The 24,241-nt window shown below is 29.3% G+C and overlaps 1 protein-coding gene across 1 annotated transcript; it reads right to left on the reverse strand.

Annotated features, from left to right (window-relative positions):
* Positions 1 to 2,079: 2,079 nt before the first annotated feature.
* LOC133688097 (potassium channel AKT1-like) lies at positions 2,080 to 7,541 on the reverse strand. The gene is made up of 11 exons (XM_062107487.1): positions 7,354 to 7,541; positions 6,120 to 6,485; positions 5,965 to 6,022; positions 5,550 to 5,870; positions 5,192 to 5,437; positions 4,986 to 5,084; positions 4,786 to 4,818; positions 4,493 to 4,678; positions 4,040 to 4,234; positions 3,877 to 3,952; positions 2,080 to 2,954 (listed from the first exon to the last, which is right to left on the reverse strand). Exons 1-11 carry the CDS (start codon positions 7,539 to 7,541, stop codon positions 2,080 to 2,082), a joined length of 2,643 nt encoding a protein of 880 aa, XP_061963471.1.
* Positions 7,542 to 24,241: the final 16,700 nt, after the last annotated feature.

Genomic DNA, 24,241 nt, shown 5'->3' on the forward strand with positions numbered 1-24,241 from the left:
CAGTAAAACCAATGTAAAATAACAAAAAGCCCTTGTGAGAGAGTTATTTTGATTATTTTTTTCTTAAGGTATCAAAGTAATTACACTATTTTGAAAAAAGTTGAAACGAAAATGCTATTTAGTAATAGGCAAATTTTTTTTATTTTAGGTTTAAATTAATAATTTTATTATGAAATAAAAATTAAAATAACTAATTTAACGCTACATCATTTGTACAAAACAATTATGTCATTGTGAAAAATATATTTACTTTTAATATCTAGTTCAAATTAATTTTTTTTTGAGTCAAGTGCTTTTTTATCATTTCACTATTTCAATAAATAGTGAAATGTCTTTCTCCTTTTCTATTAGTGTTTTTTTTTTAATAGATTATATACTTGTACTATATATGTATTATGTTGCGAGGGAGATCCAAATTTTTTTAATGTAATTTTTTTAAAAAAATATACAAAAAATCTTTGGCATTGTTATTAAAGTTGAATTATAGTTGTTTTGATTTTTTATATATAATGATTGATTTTTCTATTATTATATCTTATTTATCTCAGTCACTAAGATATATTTTTTAATAGAAGCTATCCTTTGCACCATAGTTTTAAAACCATATAAAATGGCCAATTGCTTCTTCTTTCTCCCTGTAATTTATTTCACAGGATATGGGGAGAGGCTGTAAGTTGTAGCTGTCAGTAAGTGTAAAAAGAATTCCCCTTGAAACACACACACACACACACACACAGAGGGTATAGCTGGGAATTAATAATGCATTGCATACTGCTTCGCTAACGTTACACACTATAGCTGGGTCTTCAGGATTAGGGTTTGCTTGTTGGAGGGCAAAAAACAGACCAATAACAAGAGATAGATCATAAACACGTAGACGTGTGAAACAATTAATGAACCAATTTGTAGATTGTTTTGCAACAGAGGAGTCTGTTTGCAACAATGAATTAATAATGCATTGCATACTGCTTCGCTAACGCGGTCAGTTTTACTGCTTAGCCATGGATGAGAGGGGTGATAATGAACAGAGAGAGGCGCATTTTGGATGTTCTCTAATTCCAGGAAATTATTCATTTCTCATTGTATTTTCTACCCTCTTTCATGCAAATTGTTACACGTTATATATTGCCTGGTATTGGATTCTTCCTCTTATAACAGAATGAGAAAGCCTTAATGAAACGGTGAGTATTGAAATCATCTAAACGATGAGTTTTAAGGATGTAACAAAACGGTATGTTTAAAATAAATTGACATGGTAGTTTATTTTGAATTAAAACCCGCTATTATCGTCTTTTTCTTCTTCAGCTTTTAACACACAAAGACGCTTCTTCTTCAAAAAACAAGTTGAGTAATAATGATAGTTATTATTATTATTATTAAATATTTGAAAGTATGAAAAGATATGCAGATTGTAACATTATTTATACAGCTTCTTTTTAGTTTTGATGGTTGCAGCAAACTTAATTAGGGTTTTGTTGAACCTATCCATCCATAGATTTATACAGCTTCTTTTTAGTTTTTGTTTAACATTTTTTTGCTGCAATCCTTTGTTACATGGTTTTAAAATGATTAACTTGGAATTTAGTTGATATTTAGCTGGAATCTGATAGGGTTTTAAAAAAAAACAATAAAAAAATATAACAATCAATTGAAAACTTGACAAGACTTGATTGCAACTCGTTAGTGTTTTTTTAATAAAAACAAAGTTATTTAACTTTATAAAAATATAAAATTAAAATTAATCCGGAATAACCAGTAACCCAATGAAAACTCATGAACCGGGTTCCACTACGGCACCGGTTTTCAAAACTATTCTATGCACGTAGATATCCATAGGATTGGCTTTTCACGAAGCAACTCTCTCGTCAATTTTCAATCATATTTTGTGTATAATTTCCGGCGAAGAGAAGTGGTGGATTGAACAAGCGAAGATAGAGGAGAGGGGCAGCATCCATCTTTGGATCCACTGCACCCAAAATCTAGCACTGGATATGAAATTGCATGGGGATGCTAAAATATCGAAAAAGAAAAAAAATTTGGACAAGACATTTGGTTGCGCAAAAAATAAATAAATAAAAATTATGAGTCTTTGTTGTTAGTCTCTTGCATTCCATCAGTGGCAAATATAAGATGATCACCATCTCTAATCACCTCAATGTCATCAATTTCAGCTTTATCCTTAATCATTACTTTGGCGGGTGAGATGTCGAATTTTTTAGCACCAATCTCAAGCAATGCCTGAAAGCTATTTGGAAGTAGAACAAGCTTTCCTGCAACTTCTTCCTTTTCAGGGCAACTAATTGTTACTCTAGCAGGACTGGCTCCATGACTAGTATGGCTGGTTGGGAACAGCAGGTCTTTCTTCCCTCTGTGGGCAGCTGACATCATCCCGAAGATTGAGTTGTGAAAATTGTTAGTCCTGCGCCTCGGACGGGTTTGACTCCATGATGCATCTGTAGCTGGGAATGAACCTTCTTGAGACAGAGGCCGAATAGTTGGTTCACTTGTAAACCTCCCAAGAAATCGAATTCCATAATCCTGCTTCTCAGGAATAGCAACAAAGGATTGCGTTTTAGCTTCTTTACGAGTTTGGAAAATGAATCTTATTTCTTCATGTCCTTGTTGGTCAGCTAGACCCCTTGGAGTCCAACCATGGGCATCATCTGGTTTGTCAATATCAGCACCTTGATCCAAGAGGAATCTCACTATTTCAGCGTTGTCTTCACAAACTGCTACATGCAGAGCAGTGATTCCATTGTTCCTTGGACTTGTCACATCCCCTCCATATCGAACAATTTCATTGAGCAATTTCAAGTTGTTTTTCTCAGCAGCAGTGCATGCAAAATGGCCCACATCTCCATGATGTATGCTTGCACCATTTTGTATCAGTAGTTTGGCCACTGCTTCATGGCCTCCCAGCATTGCCTCCCATAGTGGTACATTTCCATCCGAGTCTGCATGCACCTCCAAATAATTAAATCACTCTTTAGAAATCCTTCGGACTGATTATGGTTTGATGAGGAAATCAGATTGTGTAATAATATATAGATCCCCCTAAAGTAAACTTCTTTATAGTTTAATGCTCTGATGCTTATCAGAAAGATTAGTACCTGTTCTCTACTCGTAAAAATGAAAACAATCAAGCACAAAGCATTTAGGCACCCAAGACAAATTTTAGGAGTCGTGTGATCAAAATATTAAACAAATTATGTGCCGCCAGATTCAAAATGCAAGCTTATGTAATGACAGTTGACTATTAGAGAGTTGCATGGTTGTTCCTTAATTATTCTGAACAATTATACAGACAAGCATGGGCCTCTATCTGAAGAAGAAGGAACCAGTCTGTATAAGGTGAATAAACATATTTGCTTTGACTCGTTAAGATTCAATATTTTTATCTACTACTAGCAAGCAGGCTGTCGAGTATCTTGCATTATCAATTTAAACTATAATAGAAGAACGAGACATCTGCATTATTGACCCTGCAAGATATTTAAGACAGACTACATCATGCGCAGAGCCAAATTTGGGATTTAGTCTGAAAATGATTAATATAATAATATCTAGAAACAGCCATGACAGGGGACTGGCAAGCATGCTTCCAATTGTAACGCGCACAGAGAGTGTATCGACTAAGCTGTTGTGGATAAGGGCATTGAAGGGTCGACTGCCATCTATTTCACTGATTTCAACTTCATGAGTAACTAGTTGTGCGTGTGCGTGCAGTTGCAAGCTAACAAAGCAACTATAAACAGGCATAGGCATGGCGTCTGCTGTTATGGATCGATAAAAACTAGTCAGAAAATATAATGGTATGGAAAACGATTCCATCTACATTCCCCCAAATCTTGTAAATGGCAAGTGAATAGAAGATACCTCGGCAGTTAGGATCAGCTCCATGATCAAGTAGAAGTAGGACACAGTTCTCACTTCCTTTGGAGGCTGCTATATGCTAATGAGCATAAATTAAAAGCAATAGCATATCATTATCCAGTATAATTTGTGTGTTTGGAAAGAAGCAAAGTTAACCTTTACATACCATTGCTGACCTCCCATTGTTGTCTGATTCATTTGGATCCAGGCCCCGTTTCAACAACTGATGCAACAAAAGGTCGTCTCCTCTTAGTGCTGCAAAGCATAGAGTGAGAGGTAGGTCCATTCTACCACGAGCTAGCATGTTCTCCGTCTCCAGCAATACTCCTTCCATAATTGGGTCTTTCAGTTCTTTCAAATACTGCCCCGCCATAAATAGAAAGCAAACTAATTATGCTTGATGTAAAATTAAGATTATTACAGCTTTTATATTCAACACCAAAGGTTTTGATCTTCTTGAAAGCCTGTACTGCAATTGTGATAAAATTTTATAGTTTATTTCCTATAGAAAGTTTCTGAAGCTCAATACAAATTATGGGTATGAAAAACTCCATGTGTAAGAAGATTCATGCTCTACATATGTATAAAACTGTCGCCACGTTATATTGAGTTCACAGACCTGAAGAAGATTGTTCACGATTATGGTCCCGTCTCCAACATTGGCCTGAACAATATTCAAGAACGCAGTACGGTTCAGTCGTAGTAGTTGGCTCAATCTCTTGGTTCGCACTGTGAAGAGCTGTGGCCTACAACAGAGTACTCCAATTTCACCGCAAAGATCACCAGTTTTAGCCTCGCCAACAACCTGCTTTCATCCATCATAATTTCAGCGACCGTTGAACAGTACAACAAGAAACTTCATTTTGTTTAAATTTATGTGTCATTCTATGTGTTGATAGAAATAAGACTTGCCTGTTCAACTCCATTTTTCATAACAAGTAGATCCTGCAACAAAATTAACCCAATTGTTGAAGGCCATGTATAGCATATTTGACTAAATGAAAAATCCTACACTTGTTAATAAAATCGACGGATTGAGGCTATCTTTAACTCCAAAATCACAATTATAAAGTATGAAACAATTAAATCCAACCACAAGAGTTGATTTTTACCACAGCACCAGTAACAAGTATATAAAAGTCTGTTGGTGCTTCATTCTGCAGGATCACGTCTTCGTTGGGAGGAAAATACTCGGCTTTCATCTCTGAGACCTTTGGAATTCAATGACAGAAACAAAAATCCTACATAAATATACAATAAAGAAGCAGAAAAAGAAACGATAAAAAATAAATGGTTACGGATGCTTTTAGTGACCTACCAACTGGAAAAGCAAGTCATTGGAAACCCCTCGAAACAAGTAGACCTTGTCCACAAGAGAGTAGAAAAGATAATGTGAAATGCTTGAACGGATGGCTTTTGGAAGGGAATCAAGAGTCTCTTGCTGCTGCAGCCCCTCTGAATCTGTCCTGAACTTCAAGCACAAATGTGCAAGCATCTGATCTTGTAGGCGAACAGGCAGCTGGTTCCTCTGAGCGAAACTTGAAGCAGCTTGAATTGTATCTCTCTGGGAGTTCGGATTTATCAGGAAGGTCGTGATTATAAATAATCAGAAGTTAGATTATTGATATGTGAATCCATTAGAATATTGAACTGATCAATGACTATGAATTACTCACAAATCTTCTAGTTCGACTAGTCCCGTGCACAACCAAGTTCGTCATGTTTCCTATTAAGTATGCCGTCAATCCAAGGTTGAAGAGCATGTAGAAGATGTCAAACATCATCTCCCTTGTGTTCACGGGATGCAGATCACCATATCCCACAGTTGTTAGAGTAGTAATAGACCAGTAAATGGAAGTCACGTATCTTGTCCATATACTCTGCTCTAGGAAATTGTCTCCTAGGGATGCTCCAATCCATGTCCTCTGCGGATCATGGTAGCGTGCAGCAATAAGATAATAGAAGCATCCGGCGGAGTGTACGGCAAAAAGAGTGACCTATAGGGACCATACAGATCATGATAAATCATAGCAGTTCTAGAAAGAATACATTTTCATTCCTGTCAATCCCATTCTTAACTTGAACACTTACACATATAAGTTTAGCACACCGGACCCAGAAATAGTTATAGGTCCTATCTTTCTCCAATCTGTTCACAGAAAATATTTAAGGGAGTCATAAAACAAACGATAGATATTAATTATGTTTGGAGTTAAAAAGCGAGGTAGCTAGCTGAGGAAAAACACCTAGAAAACAGGGCACTGACTCTTCGGAGACGCCAAAGGCGAAGCATGTTGAAGAAGCCATAGGACTGGAATGATTTAGGGGAGATCTTCCGAGCTAGTTCAGTTGGGATTGTGGATATGATATCCAAAGCCAACCAGGAAGTGGCATACTTCCATGCAATCTTCTTGCGATCATCAACAAGTAGGTAGGTGGTTTTATCAAGGTAAGCCAAAAAGAAGGTTAAAACAATATCCGTAGCAAAGAATCCATTGACAACATTATCGCAGATGGAGAGTGGTCTCTCTGGTTGTTTGAGAAATCCAAATTCGAAAGGTGATACCCAAGCCGTATAGATGACCAGAACAACGAGAAATGTCTCCCATATTCTGCAAGGTTAACCATTTTAAGGCTTAGGCTGATTGTTTAGCAAGCATACGAGTTATTTTTCTTCCTTTAGGAATGTTTACGAGTTCTCGACATATATACTGCTACACTATACAACAACAAGAACAACAACAACCAAGCCTCGCTCCCAAACTAGTTGGGGTCAGCTATATGGATCTTTTAGCGCCATTCTGCACCAAATCCACTTCAATGTTGAGAGATTCTAAACAAACTGAAAAGGCAAGTAACAAACTAAAACTTGGCAGCGAACTGTTGACTATTGTTCAAAAGTTTGAACACTTAAATTTGTTTCCAAACTCATTCTTCCATGAAAAGATAGAGTAGTTAAAAATGGGTAAAACAGCAAGGGGTTGTAAAAAACCTGAAGAGTGTTGTAGACTATACAAGTCAAAGCAGAAGATTCTCAGTTTTAGGAACACCTTTAATTTTGTTCTGGCTCAAAGACAAAAGCAAACTAACTAATGAAAAGAATTGAAGGTTAGATATTAACATCCCTTACTTTTAGAATACAATTCCATCACTCCAAACACAGATCACAAAAATAACAAGTGTCATGGAAAAGGCAAGAAATTAAAGATATTTAGTTGCCAGAATGATGGATCCAACAAACTGCCATCCCCGAACTGAAAATATTTACCAGATTGGACTTGGGATTCTAAGCAGAACAAAATTATATGTATATTCTCTTAGGTAGTGGTAAAACCAACAACATGGTACTTTTCCAGATACCAAAAGAAAACAAAGAAAGAGCTTTCAATGGAGATTCAAAACCACCCACACACACACAAAAAGAAGAAGCTCGTCAAAATCTTGAAACCAAGAAGAGAAAACAAGGGAATATGGCATCACCTGTAACGACGGTCATAAGGCGATATAATAAACCTATTGAGCTTAACTCTTCGGTTACTTCTTGCACCAAGTGAAGGCAAAATCCCTGTTGTGAGACTGTAATGGCTACCATCCCTTGACAGCCGCTCTAACTCCTCTTGCCCACATACTGAAACCCTGAAGACACCTCTGTTTCGCAGAGTGTCCATTCTCTGCACTCCTACCCGAGAGAGACAAGGAAAGAAAAAGAGAGAGATTTTGCGTTTCTTGGTTTATGATATTGTTATTATTTTGCCTTGTTTCCCGTTGCTCAATTTATAAAACTCCCTTCCCTCCCTTTGCCTCCTTTTTTTCAAGTTATTTCCTTTCTTGTCAAGAGTCTTCCTTCCTGAAGTTAACTCCTTTTTATAATTCTATTTATGAAAAAAAATAAAAACTTTTTTGCACATAAAAGAATGTGCATTCATAGATAAATTGAACATGAATATGGTAAGGAATATTGTGATCTACACACTCTACTAGGAGGAATCACTCTACTAGGGTGATTAGCAGTAAAGAATATGATTATGGCAAGTCAACATTGCTTATATGGAAATGTCTTTGCTATTTATATTGCATTAATTATAATTAAAATCAATCATTAATTATCATGTTTATTCAAACCAAGCATTTAAAAACATGTTTTATAATCATATATCGTTTTTAATGATATTACATTGAAAAGCTAATCCAATGTGATCTTAGAAGAAAGAAATTAAAAATACCTTTCAACAAAGATGGTTCGACCTTCTAGCGATATTTTTTTATAATATATTTATTGTTAATTATTTAAAGTAAATAAAAAAAATCTTATAATAATTAGATTAAGATATACCAATAAAGTGTTAGTCTAGTAAGTTACTATTATATCTCTATAAAGGTGAGAATACAAGTTCGATTTCCAGAAAACAAACTTATTAAAAAGGGCAGCGACAAACCCCAAACGAAACTAATAACACCCTTTAAAAAGGTGTAAAGATACCCGAATAAAAATAAAAAAAAACAATCACTATATATATAGCATATTTTTTAAATATAGAGTTTGCAATAATTAATTGGTAAAAAGAGGGTGATGTTTACATAGCAAGAGGTGATCGTGGCAATAATTAATTGTAAGACAATGATAGTTTATGAATATTGAAGAATAAGAACAGAAAGAAAACTTGCAATATTAATTAGTTCTAAAAAGTTTATTCTAAATATTTATTAAAATGCGAATATATTTTCCTACATAGTTAAAGAATGATCTCGATCCACGAATTCAAAATGATTTACACATTCTAATCAAAATCATAATTAAGGAATTAAATATTCTATGATAGCATGCTAAGATTTCGATATCATAAAATTGCAACTACCCATTTTAGATATCATAAAATTACATAGATCACTTGATAATTTAAAATTTTGATAGAAAATCCTTCAGATTTTAAAAAATTAAAAGAAGAAATCCTCTTTTGTACGTATTCAAAATTCCCTTATTTACTATTTGAAAAGAGATAATTAAATTAAGAAAATTAAGAAAGTAATTAATATAAAAATGGACATGATTATTTTTTAATATATGAAAAGGATTAATTTCACTATTTAATCTTGATGATTTGTTTTTTAAGAGTTTAATACTTCTCTAATTTTTAAGGGTTTCAATTTAACTATTTTCTTCTAAATAGTAATCAATGGTACATGAGGTAAAAAAAAAGAATTTTTTTGTGGGGCCTTGAGATTTCTTAATAATCTCAAAATTAAGAATTATAATAATTTACAAGATCTTAATATATACTCTTGTGATAATAAAGAGGGGACATTAAGACAAATGAAAGTAGAGAGGAGAAACTAATGCAAAACCAAGAGTAGATAACACTATAACAGACAGCTAAAAGCTTTTAACTTGTATTTAATATCACACGACAATAACAAACTAGTCTTATATATGATACTCTTAATTAATAACCATTATCTTATTACTTGATGAGAATGCAAAATATTTATATTTTTCTTCCATAATGTTTAGTATTTTATACTTAATGTCTAAATATATATACTCATTACTTTTATATTTCGATTTAGAAAGCAAATAAAAACGTTAATTATAAAACAAAGTTAATTAAATAATTCTAGACAATTTCAACATAGTTTTGTAATCTAAACATAACTCTTTCATCTAAATTCTGATTGTGATGGTTTAGAATTCTTTGGAACCCTAAAAAATAACTCTACAACTTCCATGTTTTGAGTTTTAAGAAATGCTAAGTGTATCAAGGTTGAAATTACATATAAAACCGTTGCACTTGTTTGTTAATATGCTGGAACATTTTTTGGCACACAAATCAAATATGATGTGATTTATCTTTGAAAATTTTAGATTTTGTGCATGAATTTTAGCTGAATACATCATTTTCCTTCTTTTATTAGGATTTTATTTTATTATTTCATTAAATATTTAGATTTGATGGTTATTATTGGAGATAATGTTAGAAAATAGCTTTTGTTATTTATAAAGTAAAATTAAGTCACAAAGTCTTTTGAATAATTAGGTTTGTTATAATAATAATAATAATAATTTGTGTTTCGAGTGTTAGAGGTTACAACTCTCCTTACCTTTGAGTTTATATATATATATATATATATATATATATATATATATATATATATATATATATATATATATATGGGATAAAGACTAATTGAATTAAAAGTAAAGAAAAACATCTTTAGTCTAAATAAGATTTGATTTTAATAGTACATCGTAGGTGATAACTCTGACATAATGGTATGGAAAATGGTAAAGATGATTATTTCTATTTTGGAACATTTTACACTACTATGAAAAAAACAATGGCATAATAGAGATATACGAAGGTGAATGATGAATTTATATTTTTGCTTCAACTTTAAAGGTGGGTGTGTGTGTGTGTGTAACCATGCTATATTAGGGGTTAAATTATTATTTTTTATGTAAAAAATATTTAGGTATTATTAAAATATTTTTTAGTAGAAAAAAATTTAAATCATATGAGGGTTGATTTAATCATCTTGATGAGTTAAAAAATAAAATGATTATTTTAAATAATATTTTGAGTTTATCACTTTATAAAATGATAATTTTTTTTTTGTGATATTAAGCTTTAGAATAGTCCTGCAAATTCTTCTTCAAAAGGAATCGCTCTTGTGAGCTTTAATCCCAATTAACTCTTTCAAAATTTCAACCTCTCGATTTAATTAAATTTAGAATTTTATAAAATTGATGAACTCTAATTGGATCAAATTTTAATTTTAAGATGATGTTGGTCACTTATGACTGGACTTGATTTAAATTTTACGATTAATTATATTTAATTTTTGTAAACATCATATTTTCTTTTCCAAGTTTATTACACATAGCTCAAAAAAAAGTGTTTTTTATAAACTTTGCACCGTAATAATTATAAAAAGAGGGTAAGTGTCATAAATGTTTTTTCACCTCTCCTTTTTCAATGTGTTTTTAAGGGATGCAATTGTTTTTTTTAAAAAAAATCCATTTTCAATGTAATTTAGCAAAATTTTTTTGGTTTCATTTTTAGCTATTTTTTTTGTTGTACTTGTGTTAACGATATTTTAAAAGTTTAAAAATTTAAAAGACTAAAAAACAAGAAAAAAATCAAAGATAAAGAAGAAAAAAAGTTTAGTGAGCGTAATGATAATAAAGTACAAACTGAAGGATAAAAAAAATATAATAATAATAATATTTTTAGATGGGGTAGAATATTTGTTTTATTTCTTTAATAATTTAGTATCCGAATTTTCGGGTGAGTGCCATGTCACTATGGACTGAATCTTTCTATAAACGGACGCCTCCTGTCTTTGTTCAGCGTGCCACTGCTCCAACGCCGATCCGTCTTCCTCCTGTTAGGCGCGGTCTGGGAACGCGGCTGCAGCTGCGTTCCAAAAAAATTTAAATGTTTTTTGTTAAAATTTAATATAGTTTATATGTTTTGAATCGTTTTGATGTGCTGATGTCAAAAATAATTTTTAAAAAATAAAAACATATCATTGGCATGCATTTTGGCACGAAAAGTTATTTGAAAAACACCCACAACCACACTGCCAAACACGCTATTAGTAACCCAACCGTCATAATTATACATTATATTATTATACAATACTCTAAACTGGGTAAAAAATTCATTGTTCCCCCACACATAAAATACTGTGGATTACAACAGTAATTTACAATGATTCTTCTTCCTTTTTTTTTTTGCTAACTTTTCTCTTTTTTCTTTTTTTATCTTTTTTTTCAAAATTTTTTTTCAACTTTCTTATTTTTTCATTTCTTTTTTCATTTATTTTTTTTCAAAATTATTTTTGTTGATTTTACCTTTTAAATATTGACCTGGTTAAAATTTTTGCTTTGTAATTTTTTTTTTAAAAAAAATACTATGGATTGCTGCGATGTTTTTCCACTTAGTTTTTCTATTTTATTTCTTTATTTTTCAAAATTATATTTGTCGATTTTTTTTAATATTGAGCTGATTGAGAATTTGGTTTTGTAATTTTTTTTCTTTAAAACATTGTTGATTGCTACAGTGTTTCTCCGCATGGTTTTTTTTCCTCCAAAATTATCTTTATTTTATTTTATTTTTTAATATTGAGCTGGTTAAAAATTACAGTTACAATATGTGAGGAAAGCATTATAAATTTTTTTGAAAATTATTGTCCATTGCTACAGTGTTTTTTCCTATATAGTTTTTTTTTTAATTTTTTTTAAATTATCCTTTTTAATTTTATTTTTTTAATATTGAGTTGTTTGTGAATTACAATTATAAGTCATTACAAATAAGGCTAAATCATGTGGGGAAGCACTGTAGCTTTCATCACAAAACACTATGAATTGTTACAGTATTTCCAACATGAATTTTTTTTTATTTGGTTTTTGTTTTGTTATTTTTTTTATAAAATTTTCTTTATCGATTTGTTTTTTAATATTGAGCCGATTAAAAATTTAACTTTGTAATTTTTCTTCTTTAAAACACTGTGAATTGTTGCAATGTTTTCCCATGTGATTTTTTTATGATTTTTTCCAAAATTATCTTTGTCGATTTTTGTTTTAATATTGAGTTGGTTAAGAATTATAATTATAATAAAACTAAATCATATGAGGAAAGTGTTGTAGTTTTTCTCACAAAACACTGTGGATTGTTGCAATACTTCTCTAAATGGTTTTTTATTTTATTTTATTGGGAAAAGTATTGTAGTTTTCCTCACAAAACATTGTCAATTGCTACAACATTTTTTCTCATGGGTTTTTTTCCTTCCAAAGTTATCTTTGTTGGTTTTTTTTTTTTAATATTAAGTTGGTAGAGAATTTAGCTTTGTAATTTTTTTTTCTTTTTATTAACTGAAAAGCTAAATCATGTGGCGAAAGCACTGTATCTTTCCTCACAAAACACTGTAAATTATTATAAATCATTTTGTTCAGTTTCTAAGTTTTGGATCGTCAACACAACTTTTTTTTTCATCATGAAATATTTGCTCCATCATAGCTTTAATTTTTATTACTTATCTAGCGCTGGTTCATAATTATAATATTATCAAGTGCATTTGTTTTATATGCCTGCAGCAACACGCGGGCATATCATCTCGACATTAATTAAATGAGATCAATCTCACCCAATCATAAAATCAAGAAACAAAAAATAGAAATCAGCCAACAACCCATAGTTGACTTTCGGTGCATTTACTTGATCTGTACACTTACTTGGGTTTCCAAATCTAATTTCTTAGGGAATTGATGGCTCGTCTGCCCATAACACTACTAATGTTAGCAATCTGTTTTCTGTTTCTCTGTGGTATGACAACATTCTGTATTCATTGCATGGTCAAAAGCAATTCCCAATGAAATAAATAAAAATTTGAAAAATAAAAATTTAAATTTCATAAAATCTTAATTTATAGGTAATTTTGTATTTAAAAATTAAAGGAATTGAAAAAAAAACTTGGATCCAAAAATAATTTTGTATCTAAGAACTCTAAGTATATGAATGATACTACGAAACCAGTTAATCTTTAATAAGTCATTGATGATTTTTGTTCATGTAAAGAAATATTGTTTTGCCACAAACAAACAAAAGAAAAAGATTTTTGTTCATTCCAAGAAATGTTTTGCCACAAAAAAAAAATTACATTTATTCTCCAACTTGATGCTGAAATTTACAGCTAAAAAACATGATATAATCTCTTCTCTAACTAACCCTAATGAAATATTTTTGGGTTGCAAGCTAATGGATCCACACTAGTAATGAATTAATATAAATTCAATAATAAAATAAACCACTAAACAATGTCTAACGGACCAAAACAAACCCAAATTAAAAAATAATTATTCAACATTAAATAATTCAATAAATAAATAAAACATTTATGACATCTTACTTTTCCACATGAAAAGGGAATGAAAGAAAAGAAATAATAGTTAAAGCAAGACAAGTCAATCAGCCTTGTTTTCTAGTTTTTTAAAATATTAATTAAATAATGCTAAATTCTACTTTAGCAAGTGTTGCTTTGATATATAGGATTACACCATCATATTATACATGATATGAAATATAAGAATACTACTTTAACATAGAGGATTCGGGAATGAGATTAATTGAAGATGCATTTAATTCATTGATGGAAAATTGAGCAGATTCATCTCCTTAATTTCTCAAAGGATTTAGGCCTAAAAACAATAGAATTTAGGGTGTATTTTTTTTATGGAAATTATAGCCGAAGGAGTTATCTTATGTAGGGTGCATAAAAGATGGTATATCTTTTCTTTGTACAGCTAGTTCTTTACCTAAATTATCATATATTCTAGATTTTCTAGTAATTATAATATTATGTGATGACTTTTAAAGTTATAATCATAATTTTATGATTGCCCCAAACTCTTTTTGCATACATTTGCATCCATAGATTACCCTTATATACTTACAAGTTCACCTGTAGATCCACATGACACTAGATTCATTAATCCATTGGTTACATGTTAATGTTAGGCTTCGCTCTGTCCCGAAATATTGTGGATTTTGTATGTACTTTATGCCAATGATTGTTCTTTATATATAAAGTAATGTTCCATATGTTATTGACCTATTCAATCTTAGGATTAAATTTTTTTTTTTAAAAAAAGAGAGAGCATGCAGGGCTTAAACGCACTCGCCCTAGAATCCAAGAGAGTTTATTTTTTAAAAAATGATTTTTTTTTTCCATTTGGAGAATTAAAAAAATGCCTTTTCAATTCTCCAACTTATAACTAATTTTGATATCCATCTTTCTTTTTCTTTTTCTATGTGTTTCAGGTTTGCATTAACTTCCTTTCATGTTTTCTATAGGCAACACAAGTTTCCACCTTTTTTCTTTTTAATTTAGATAGAATGTTCTTTATTATTTTTATACATTTTTAAAAAGTATATGTAGTTTCTATTAATACAATACATTAGCTTCTCTCTCTCTCTCTCTCTCTCTCTCTCTCAAGATTTTTTTTTTTTTTAAAAAAAACATAATTCATACTAATCTTTTTTTATTATATGTTTCTTTCTGATTTTTCTTACACTGCTGATCATGAATAATGACAATATTCTATCACTCACTCATTTGTATATTAATTTACTTGAAAAAAATATTAAAATTAATTAGTGTAATATTATTATAAATATCACTAAAAGTTAATAAATAACCATAAATAAGTAAAAACTTATAAAACTATTAAGATTTTTTTAACATGTTATTCAATTTTCATAGTGGAAAACAATTTTCCAAATTTACAATGGTGAACACATTTTATACAGTCTCTACATAAAATGAAAATTAGAAATGGAAAAGAAAACTAGAAATAGAAAATGAATAAATAGACCCCTAATTTTCTAGATTTTGAAATTTGCACTAATTTTGAAAAATATAGTTTTGAGGTGGTCCACAATTTTCTTTTAAAAGTTTTGCAACGTACGTATTCTAAATTAAAAGAAAAAAACTAAAATGATGAATAATACAATATTTTCTTCAAAGGTAAAACATTAAAAACTTCTTACAATTTCATATTTTGCTAGTGTCATACATTTATTTTTATTACCAATATAATATAAATGATTTTTTAGTTTATAAGTATAACTTTCTCATGATAAATCCTAATTTGAATGAAATAAAATAAATATTTTATAATTATTTTATTGCGAATACAAAATATTAAGATAATTTAAATTATGGTTTCTATTTTTTTATATATAGAAATAGCTATAGCTTTGATGTATTTATTATTTTTTTGGTGAAAATCTCGTTCTCCGTTTTCCACGAGGGAATACATGTTTTTAATTTCTTATTAGAGAAGAAAAATAAAAAATGAAAAAAGATGGAGAAGATTTTATGGTATTTTCTTTAATTTAATGATTGGCGAGGGCGGAAGAGTAAAGCCCATGCATGGTCTAATAAATATATACAGTCTGAGGTCGTTTTAGCTGGGCTTGAGTATGATAATTCTCATTGGGCCTGCGGCTTTAAGTATGATTTATTTGGGCTTGAGTAGGATAATTCACATTGGGCTTGAGGCTTTAAGTATGATTTAGAGCATATAATTCACATTGGGCCTGAGGCCTTAAGTATGATATTAATAGAATTGATCCACTGTTGGGACAAGGATCCATCATCATGTATTGTATGTGCATTAATTTCTAACGTAAAACAAAATGTGTATACATTGTAAATGCATCTTTTTTGTTTCATAAAAAGATTTAATTCAAAATTGGAAATTTGTTGCATGTTTTATAAATTACATGAGCATATAAATTATATAAAAGAATTGTTCACACTAACTAAAAATTAAGACAAGAAGCCGAAATATTAAAGCAAGTAAAAATATTTAATCTCCTGTCTTTGAAGGCTCTATAATTTTTTCATTTAATTATAGATCAATAAATATGGGTTTTTTAAAATTAATAATTTAAATCCAATATAAAAAATTATAATTTTTAATATATTTTTTCACAAAAAATATATCCTTTTTAGCTATGTTGTTTATAGCATAAAAATTAAAAGTAATTAAAATAAATATCAAGAAATATTTGAAATAAGAAAGGTATCTCTTTAATCAAAATTTATTTATCTTATTAATGTATTCTCTCTTTTTAATATTTATTTTTTATCAGAACTATATATTTTTTTAAATAACAACTTATCATAATTTTAAAAACAAGTTTTAATGGAAAACGTAATGAATTGATAATATTGACGTGAATATATTAAAAAATATAAGAATAATGAACTTCATAAAAATCAAAATATATATTTCTAGCTATGTTTTTTATTGCATAAAAATTCAAGGAAACAAAATAAATATCTAAAAAAATCTTAATGATTTGAAATAAGGATAGAAATGGTATCCCTTTAATCAAAACCCCTTAACAATGCGTCCCTTTTTTAATATATATATATATATATATATATATTTTTATATGAATACTTTGAAGGGTAACCAAACTTCTAGAATTTAATTCTTGAATTGGATTAAATACATAATGTACTATATTAATTACTTTAGTAATATTATTGGTGTTTTTCTTATGATTAACTGAATTAAAAAGAATTAAGTTCATCCTGCAAACCCAAGGAAGGGTTTTTTAACCAAAAATAAAATCAATGCAAATTTCTTTTGTCATATTTGTTGTTAAAACCAATTAAAAACTCATGTTAGAAATTTTAGTTTAAGCTATTATTTAAAACATATTGAAATTAATGGTCATTTGAGTTGTTTAAATGATTATTAAATATAATGTAAGACGTGTATAATTCATACCCTTATTATTATTATTATTATTATTATTATTATTATTATTATTATCTTTCAATTGTGTTTTTTCTAGTTAAAACTTGATATTTTTATATTGATTAATACTTCATTTATTCACTAATATTTAATTTTATTTTTCTCATGCCATCCTTGATCTTTTCATGTTTTATTTTTCAATTTTAATTAAGAAATAATTTTATAAACAATTAATGGGATTTGATAAGTTTTAATTCGGTAAGTGGGATACAAAATGGTTTTGAGGTAATAAGAAAGTAATTGAGATTCCGAATGCATTTTCAAATAAGTTTTTGGTTTGGTTCTTAACATATATTCAAATTTGATATAACACTTTTAGAATATTAATCCTAACATCATTTATATTTTGTTGTACAAGAAATCATAAAAATTAAAATAATTATATTAACTTGCATGTAGTGGTGATATTATGGATACAAAATAGTGATATGTTCTGACTTTGAAAATAATGACAAATGTTTGAATACAATTTTTTTATGTGTTCTATATGGAACACAAAGTTTTAATAAAATTACGTTCAAAAATTAGTTATAGAAAAACATATTTTTTTAGTATGGAACCTTATCAAGAAATATATCCTTAATTTGATATTCAATTCCTCTAATAGGTGGTAACTCATTAGGAATCTCATCAAACAAAAATACCAAGAATACAAGGATCAAGTTCATTAACGTTAAAACATGTCTCCTTATATATAAGTAAAACCATAGACATGTTAGAATAATAAGTAGTCTTAATCTCATTTTCTTTTACATAAAAGCTAACATATTGTTTTTTTCGCACTCTTCTTTTCTCACATTTTTTTCTTTTTTCTCCTATTTTCTTCTCTCTTCTCTTGACTGGATTTCTATTTCTTTCTATCTTGGCCAAAACCATTCTCTTAAGGCTCCCATAAGTTTCTCTCTTCCTCACATCCTTACGTGGTTAATTTGAATTTTTGGCTTCACCTTTCTTCTTCAGTCTCAATTGATCTTCATAAACCTATTTAGGCTACAATGGTATAACTATGAAAGTTTTCCCATCATTTTCAAGAGAATATCTATTCTTAAACTCATCATGTTTGACCTTCCTATCAAATTTCCAAGGATACCCTAATAGTAAACGAGTAACATACATAGAAATCACATCACACAATACCTTATCCTTATACTTTCCAATTGAAAATAAATCAAAACTTGTGTAGTAACTATCCTTATACTTTCCAATTGAAAATAAATCAAAACTTGTGTAGTAACTCTGACTTCTTTACATTCATGTAACCATTAAAGTGTATAAGGTCTTTCATGCTTAATAGTATTCAAATTTAATTTTTTAACAAGTGTAACATTAGCAATATCAGCACAACAACCACTAGTAATCATCATACTACATACATTGTTACTTATATGACATGTAGTATGAAAGATGTTCTATCTTTATTGTTTCACATCATGATTCTTAATCTAAATTTTAAGTGATTTTTTAATCATCAAAGTCTCTTCATCGGCTGGATACTCAACATCACTACAATCTTCAAGTGGTGACATCTCATCCTCCTCAGATTTTTCACTTTTAAATTTAGTCTTCCCATAATCATAACCCTTTTGTTTAGATATTGTAAAGTTATATATCCATTTCTCGGACATCTAAAACATTTAATATTACAGTTATGATTAGTTGGAATTTTGGATTTACCTTGGACAACAGTGGCCAAATCTTTCTTCATGGTCTTAGGTGGTTTGGTTTTGTTTCCCATGATATTTAGCTTTGTTGGGGCAGCTCCCTCTCTCTTATAATTTGGTCTCCAAGTGGAAAAGGAACCAAATTAGCTCTTTGATGTATACAACCCTTTCTTTTCAACTGCCTCTCTACCTTGATAGCCATGTGAACCATATCTTTTATCTCAATATAATATGGCAACTTAACCATATTAGTTATCTCTCTATTAAAATCATTCAAAAACTTTATCATTATAGCTTCTATATCCTCCACAACATATTAGCATTAATAATGAGAATTTTCATATGCTTGTGGTAATCATCAACATTTTTAAACCTTAACAAACTCTACAATCTTTGAAATAGTTCTCTATAATAATGTCTAGAAACAAACCTATTTTTTATGACCGATTCCACCTCATCCCAAATCCTTGTAGGTCTCTCTCAAATTCTTTTTCTACTTAAAGCAATTGGATCCCACCAAATAATAACATAGTGAGTAAACTCAATAGTAACAAGTTTTACTTTCTTTCTTTTAGAGTATCGATGATAATAAGAAATTAACTTTACTTTCTTCTTACACTCTAAATATGCTTCAAGATCATTTTTGTTATGAAAAGCCAGGATCTTCATCTTAATACTCTCTAAATTTTTATCCAAATCATCAAGAAAACTATCCTCTTGGTATGCTTTTTTATGGTTAAAATGTCATTGTGGCTAAACTCCCTTATGTATATGGTTTCTATGTTGCTGAAACCTAGCATTATAATCATGAACAAAATCCTTGACCTCCTTATCTATACTTTGGTTGTAGACTCCTCTAATGGTGAAACAACTCATCTCACCACATGTTTTCTATCCACGGGACCTCTACGACCTGACCCATCTGAAAAGTTAGCTACTTTGGTTTTTAATCCAGCCATCTCATTCATCACCTCTCTAAACCTCATGTTCATCAATTCTAATTGTTGTTTCATACCTAAATAACCTCATTCTAGATTATTTCTATCCTTTGACGGTGGTGATCCACTTTTGATTGGTATCGTCAAGATCTAAAAATCATGTTAGTAGCAAGAGAAATATATCATCACACACTCCCTTATACGTTTACACTTAATAAATGTTACTCCCCTCGTGTTTCATATAAATTTTTACTTTTTACTACAATAAGTTCACCTTTCACCTTTTACTACTATATCTTAAAAACTCGGTTCCTTAAGGAATTGATTCACAACAAATCAAAAAAATTAACCAGATAATAGCACAATCCAAAATAATATAAAAGACACAAGAAGTAATAAAAACTAAAAACTATCAATATGAAACGACAAATACTAAATCGTTAATAGTCAAACGAATTTATCTGAAATATGAATGATATAAAGACATGAAAAAACAATTATGAAAATACAAGAACAAATGAAATAAGACTCAAATAACCTAACTAAGTAGATACACTATTTTTTCTACTTGAACAAAACTATGAAGAAAAAGAATATTAACGCACAACTATCCCTTATGATGTTCTTTATAATTTTCAGAAATAACCCTGCAATATATAACTAAATAACCTAAAAATCCAAGAGATGACTATAATATTCCCCAAAATAAAAATTTTTAGATTTGAGTTGCCAAACCCATGTTTGGTGAAAAAAAACCTAATTTTAGAGCCTTTTACTTTTTATCTTTGTGTGATTTCTTTGATGTTTCTACGTTTTTTAAAGCTTGTTGCAACTAGGTTCTAGATGATGACAACAATAAAATAACTTGGAAACTAAAAGATAAAGGATAAACTAAAAGATAAATGAATATAACATGATTTTAGATCCTTGCTTTGATACCAATTAATGCAAACCTTGTGGATATAAAGATTCAAAAACTCACAATCAAATTAATCTTTCCTAAAACAACTAAATTCAAGTTTTGAGACTGACACAACGATAATCTGCACCGAGGTACCAAGACTAAAAGTAACTGAAAACCCCTCACCTAATGCCTATAAAGAGACATAAAAGAGAAGGATGGAGGACACCATGAAGCTTGGTCAATTATTTGGTAAGTCAGAGTAGTTTAATGAAGAATCAAATTAAGATAATTTCCTCTCACACACATTATCACACGTGTACAACGTCGCGATAATTATCCTAATGGACCAGGATCTTTGTGGTGATGGGTAGAAAGAATAAAAAATTCTTGTTTCTTATAAAAAAATGGATTGTAGTCACCACCTAGTATTTTGGTCACTAGAAACTTTAATTGATCTCATATTCTGGATAAGAGGACTAGTTGTGTATAGGGAGGACGTATCACCCCTAATACATCTTACTTAAGGTAAGTAAGATGCATTGTTTGTTTATCTAATTTAAATTAAGGTATTGTTGTATTTTCTAACCATTGGTATGTCTAAGGTTTAAGAAAAGTCCTTCTTGATAAGGAGGTCCTTGCATTATTAGATTAAAACCTAATCATTCTAATGTCAAAATATTTTTTTTTACATTTTTCTTTTAATAACAAGAATACATCTTACATATAAGCTTGTAATCCTTGATATTCAAACAAAAAAATAATATTTTTTGGTATTTTAAAAAAGTAGGCCAAGTTTTCATAGATTTTATAAATTGGATATTAAATCCTAAATGCATATAAAGATATCAACAAAACTATTTTTCTTGAATTTTTATATTTAAGGATGCTAAATAACATCTTATATTTTTTATTTTTATTATTTATGAAAATATGATTTTTATTTTTATTTTTAAGAGACTTGGTCATATACACATGGATAAAAACTTATTTTTTCTGTAATTTTTCAAAATAGGGATTTTTTATTTGTTTTTGTATTTTTAATGAAATTTGAAGAAAAATAAGTATCTTACAGTATAAGTCTATAACCTAAATATTAAATAAATTGGTTGGAAAACATGCAAGGGTCCATAAATAAATTTAAAATGGTCCCTAAATCTTTCTAGATTTTTTTTTAAAATTATTTAAGGCTTGTTTGATAAAATCACAAAAAATTCAGCAAAGAAAACTGTTAAAAATTGATTAGGATGTGTTTTCCAAACACTTCATTAAGATAAAAAGAATATATTTTTTTTTGTAAAATTTTAGTTTAAACAAACACAACCCTCAGCATTTGAAAGGCTCAACCCAATGACATGAAATGGGCTTCATAACCTAAGCTCTAGAACCATTGTTGGCCTCTTGTCGTCTCTTATAAAATAAACAAAAACCTTATCACTGAAAAAGAAAAATAACCCAAAATTTTAAAGTAAAGCCTGACCCCTGACAAAAATAAATGTTCTCGTTTTGCTCTTAAAATATCAAAACAACTGAATTAATGAATCCATACATAGCTCATACCATAAACTATAAACATGTTGCAAACAAATCACAACAGATTTAGAGTTTTTAAATAGCATAAGAGTTATACCTATATTATAAGGGGTAGTTTGATGTGTCCTGCCTTGATCAAACACTGGCCTAATCTCCTTTTCCTTTTCTTCTCCTTATGTTTCTCCTGCATTTTTTTAATTTCTATTGTTGTGATTAAGAAGAAAATCCCCTGCTATTTTTTGTTGTTGAATCTTATGTTGTTGTTATTCAGAATACTGCTGTTGCAAATCTAAGGAAAGAGTTATGGCTGATGAAAAAGATTTCCATTGCTGCTCTCGGTATGGAGGAGATGAAAAGTTGAAGGTTGATGAGGCAAACCTCCTGCTGCTGCTTGCTCACGATACAAAAAAGATGACACTACTGGAGGGATGAGTTGTTAGTTTAATATGCATTGTAGTCAATCGGTTAGTTACACGAGAAATTATTATATTCATGTAAATACATATTTTTATTATTAATAAAGGCTTAATTTATCTTTAATATTTATATGATATTAGATTAATGAATCTAGAGTACAGATAAAGTCCATGGAAAAAAAATGCTTTGTAAAAAAATTATAAAGTAGTTATAATTATGAGATTTCTATTGTATTAAAGCATTGTTTCTATTATGTTCTTGGTTGATGCTCTCTTAAATATTGGGCATTTATTAGAGCCATAGAGACTAATACATATTATGTTCTTTTCTTTATGAAATGAAACAACTATTCTCATAAGCTAAGGTATAAGGGATACATAAAACAAATATATAGGTATTTGTTATAAAATATGTACATTGAACTGACCTGCATGAGAATTCTATATGGATACATCACCTATGTCTATAGAAAGGCTCACGTGATAGTTTTACAAGTGATTCTTAGACTTGAAATCATTAAGTCATCTTATATATATAAAAAATTATGCTTTGATTCTGTTATATTATTTTAATCAAGGTAACGAAAGGGCAAATATTGGGTATAATATGAACTATGTAAAGGTACATGAGTGATCAAGAAAGGATTCATCACCCTAGGTGAATTAGAAAAAATGTTTTATATGTTTTCAAATTAATGGTATTGACTGAGAAATCCTTAATCAAGATGGAATGAGATTTGAAAAGGGTTTCAAATCTTATCCAAACAGTCAATGCCTATTATATAGAGAATAAACATGATTTAATATGGTAGACATATTTCATACTTTAATATTAAATCAGAACATTATTGATGAAAGGGTGTTAATTGCATTGAGAAATTGGTCACTGAAAGTTTAAGTCAAATCACTAATGATTTTTTTAATATTTGGAGGGTCATGAAACGTTGTTAGATGATGCACCTGATTTTCAAATATAAATTAATCAATTATTGAATTAATAATAAATTAAATTGTTTAATTTATTTAATTCTATTTAATTATAATTATAATTTATATTTGGACCAACGCATTAGAAACCTAATATGTCACACACATTAATAACCATTAGTCATAAATTAAACTAGAGTGATTTAATTAAGTATGACTTGATTAAAATATATTTTAGAAATTAAGAACTATAATATAATTAATACAAGGATTATATTTCTAGACTTAGAAAAATCAAGTAAGGACAACTTGTTTGAGTTAATTTCTAAAATTATCTTGAATTAATACATGGATACTATTTAGAGAGTAAATTGATATTTTATCAATTTATAGGATTTTTCAGATTTTTCTATAAATAGCAAGCTATGCCTTTTATTTTTTTAAGAGTAGAGGTTGTTTGTTAGATAGAAAAACTATATAAATACAATATTAGAGCTAACACTCTAGGCATAACAATCCCTCTATTCTAAATATAGATTTAGAAGATTTCTCATGGGTAATTCATATGGATTACCATGGAGCCCGAAAAATTAGACAACTTGTGGTTTGCAACAACCAACCTTTAAGAAATTATTCAAAGCCGAAGAAAATCAGATCTT

Source organism: Populus nigra, chromosome 3 (assembly GCF_951802175.1).
Source record: "Populus nigra chromosome 3, ddPopNigr1.1, whole genome shotgun sequence".
In the NCBI taxonomy this organism is placed as follows: Eukaryota; Viridiplantae; Streptophyta; class Magnoliopsida; order Malpighiales; family Salicaceae; genus Populus; species Populus nigra.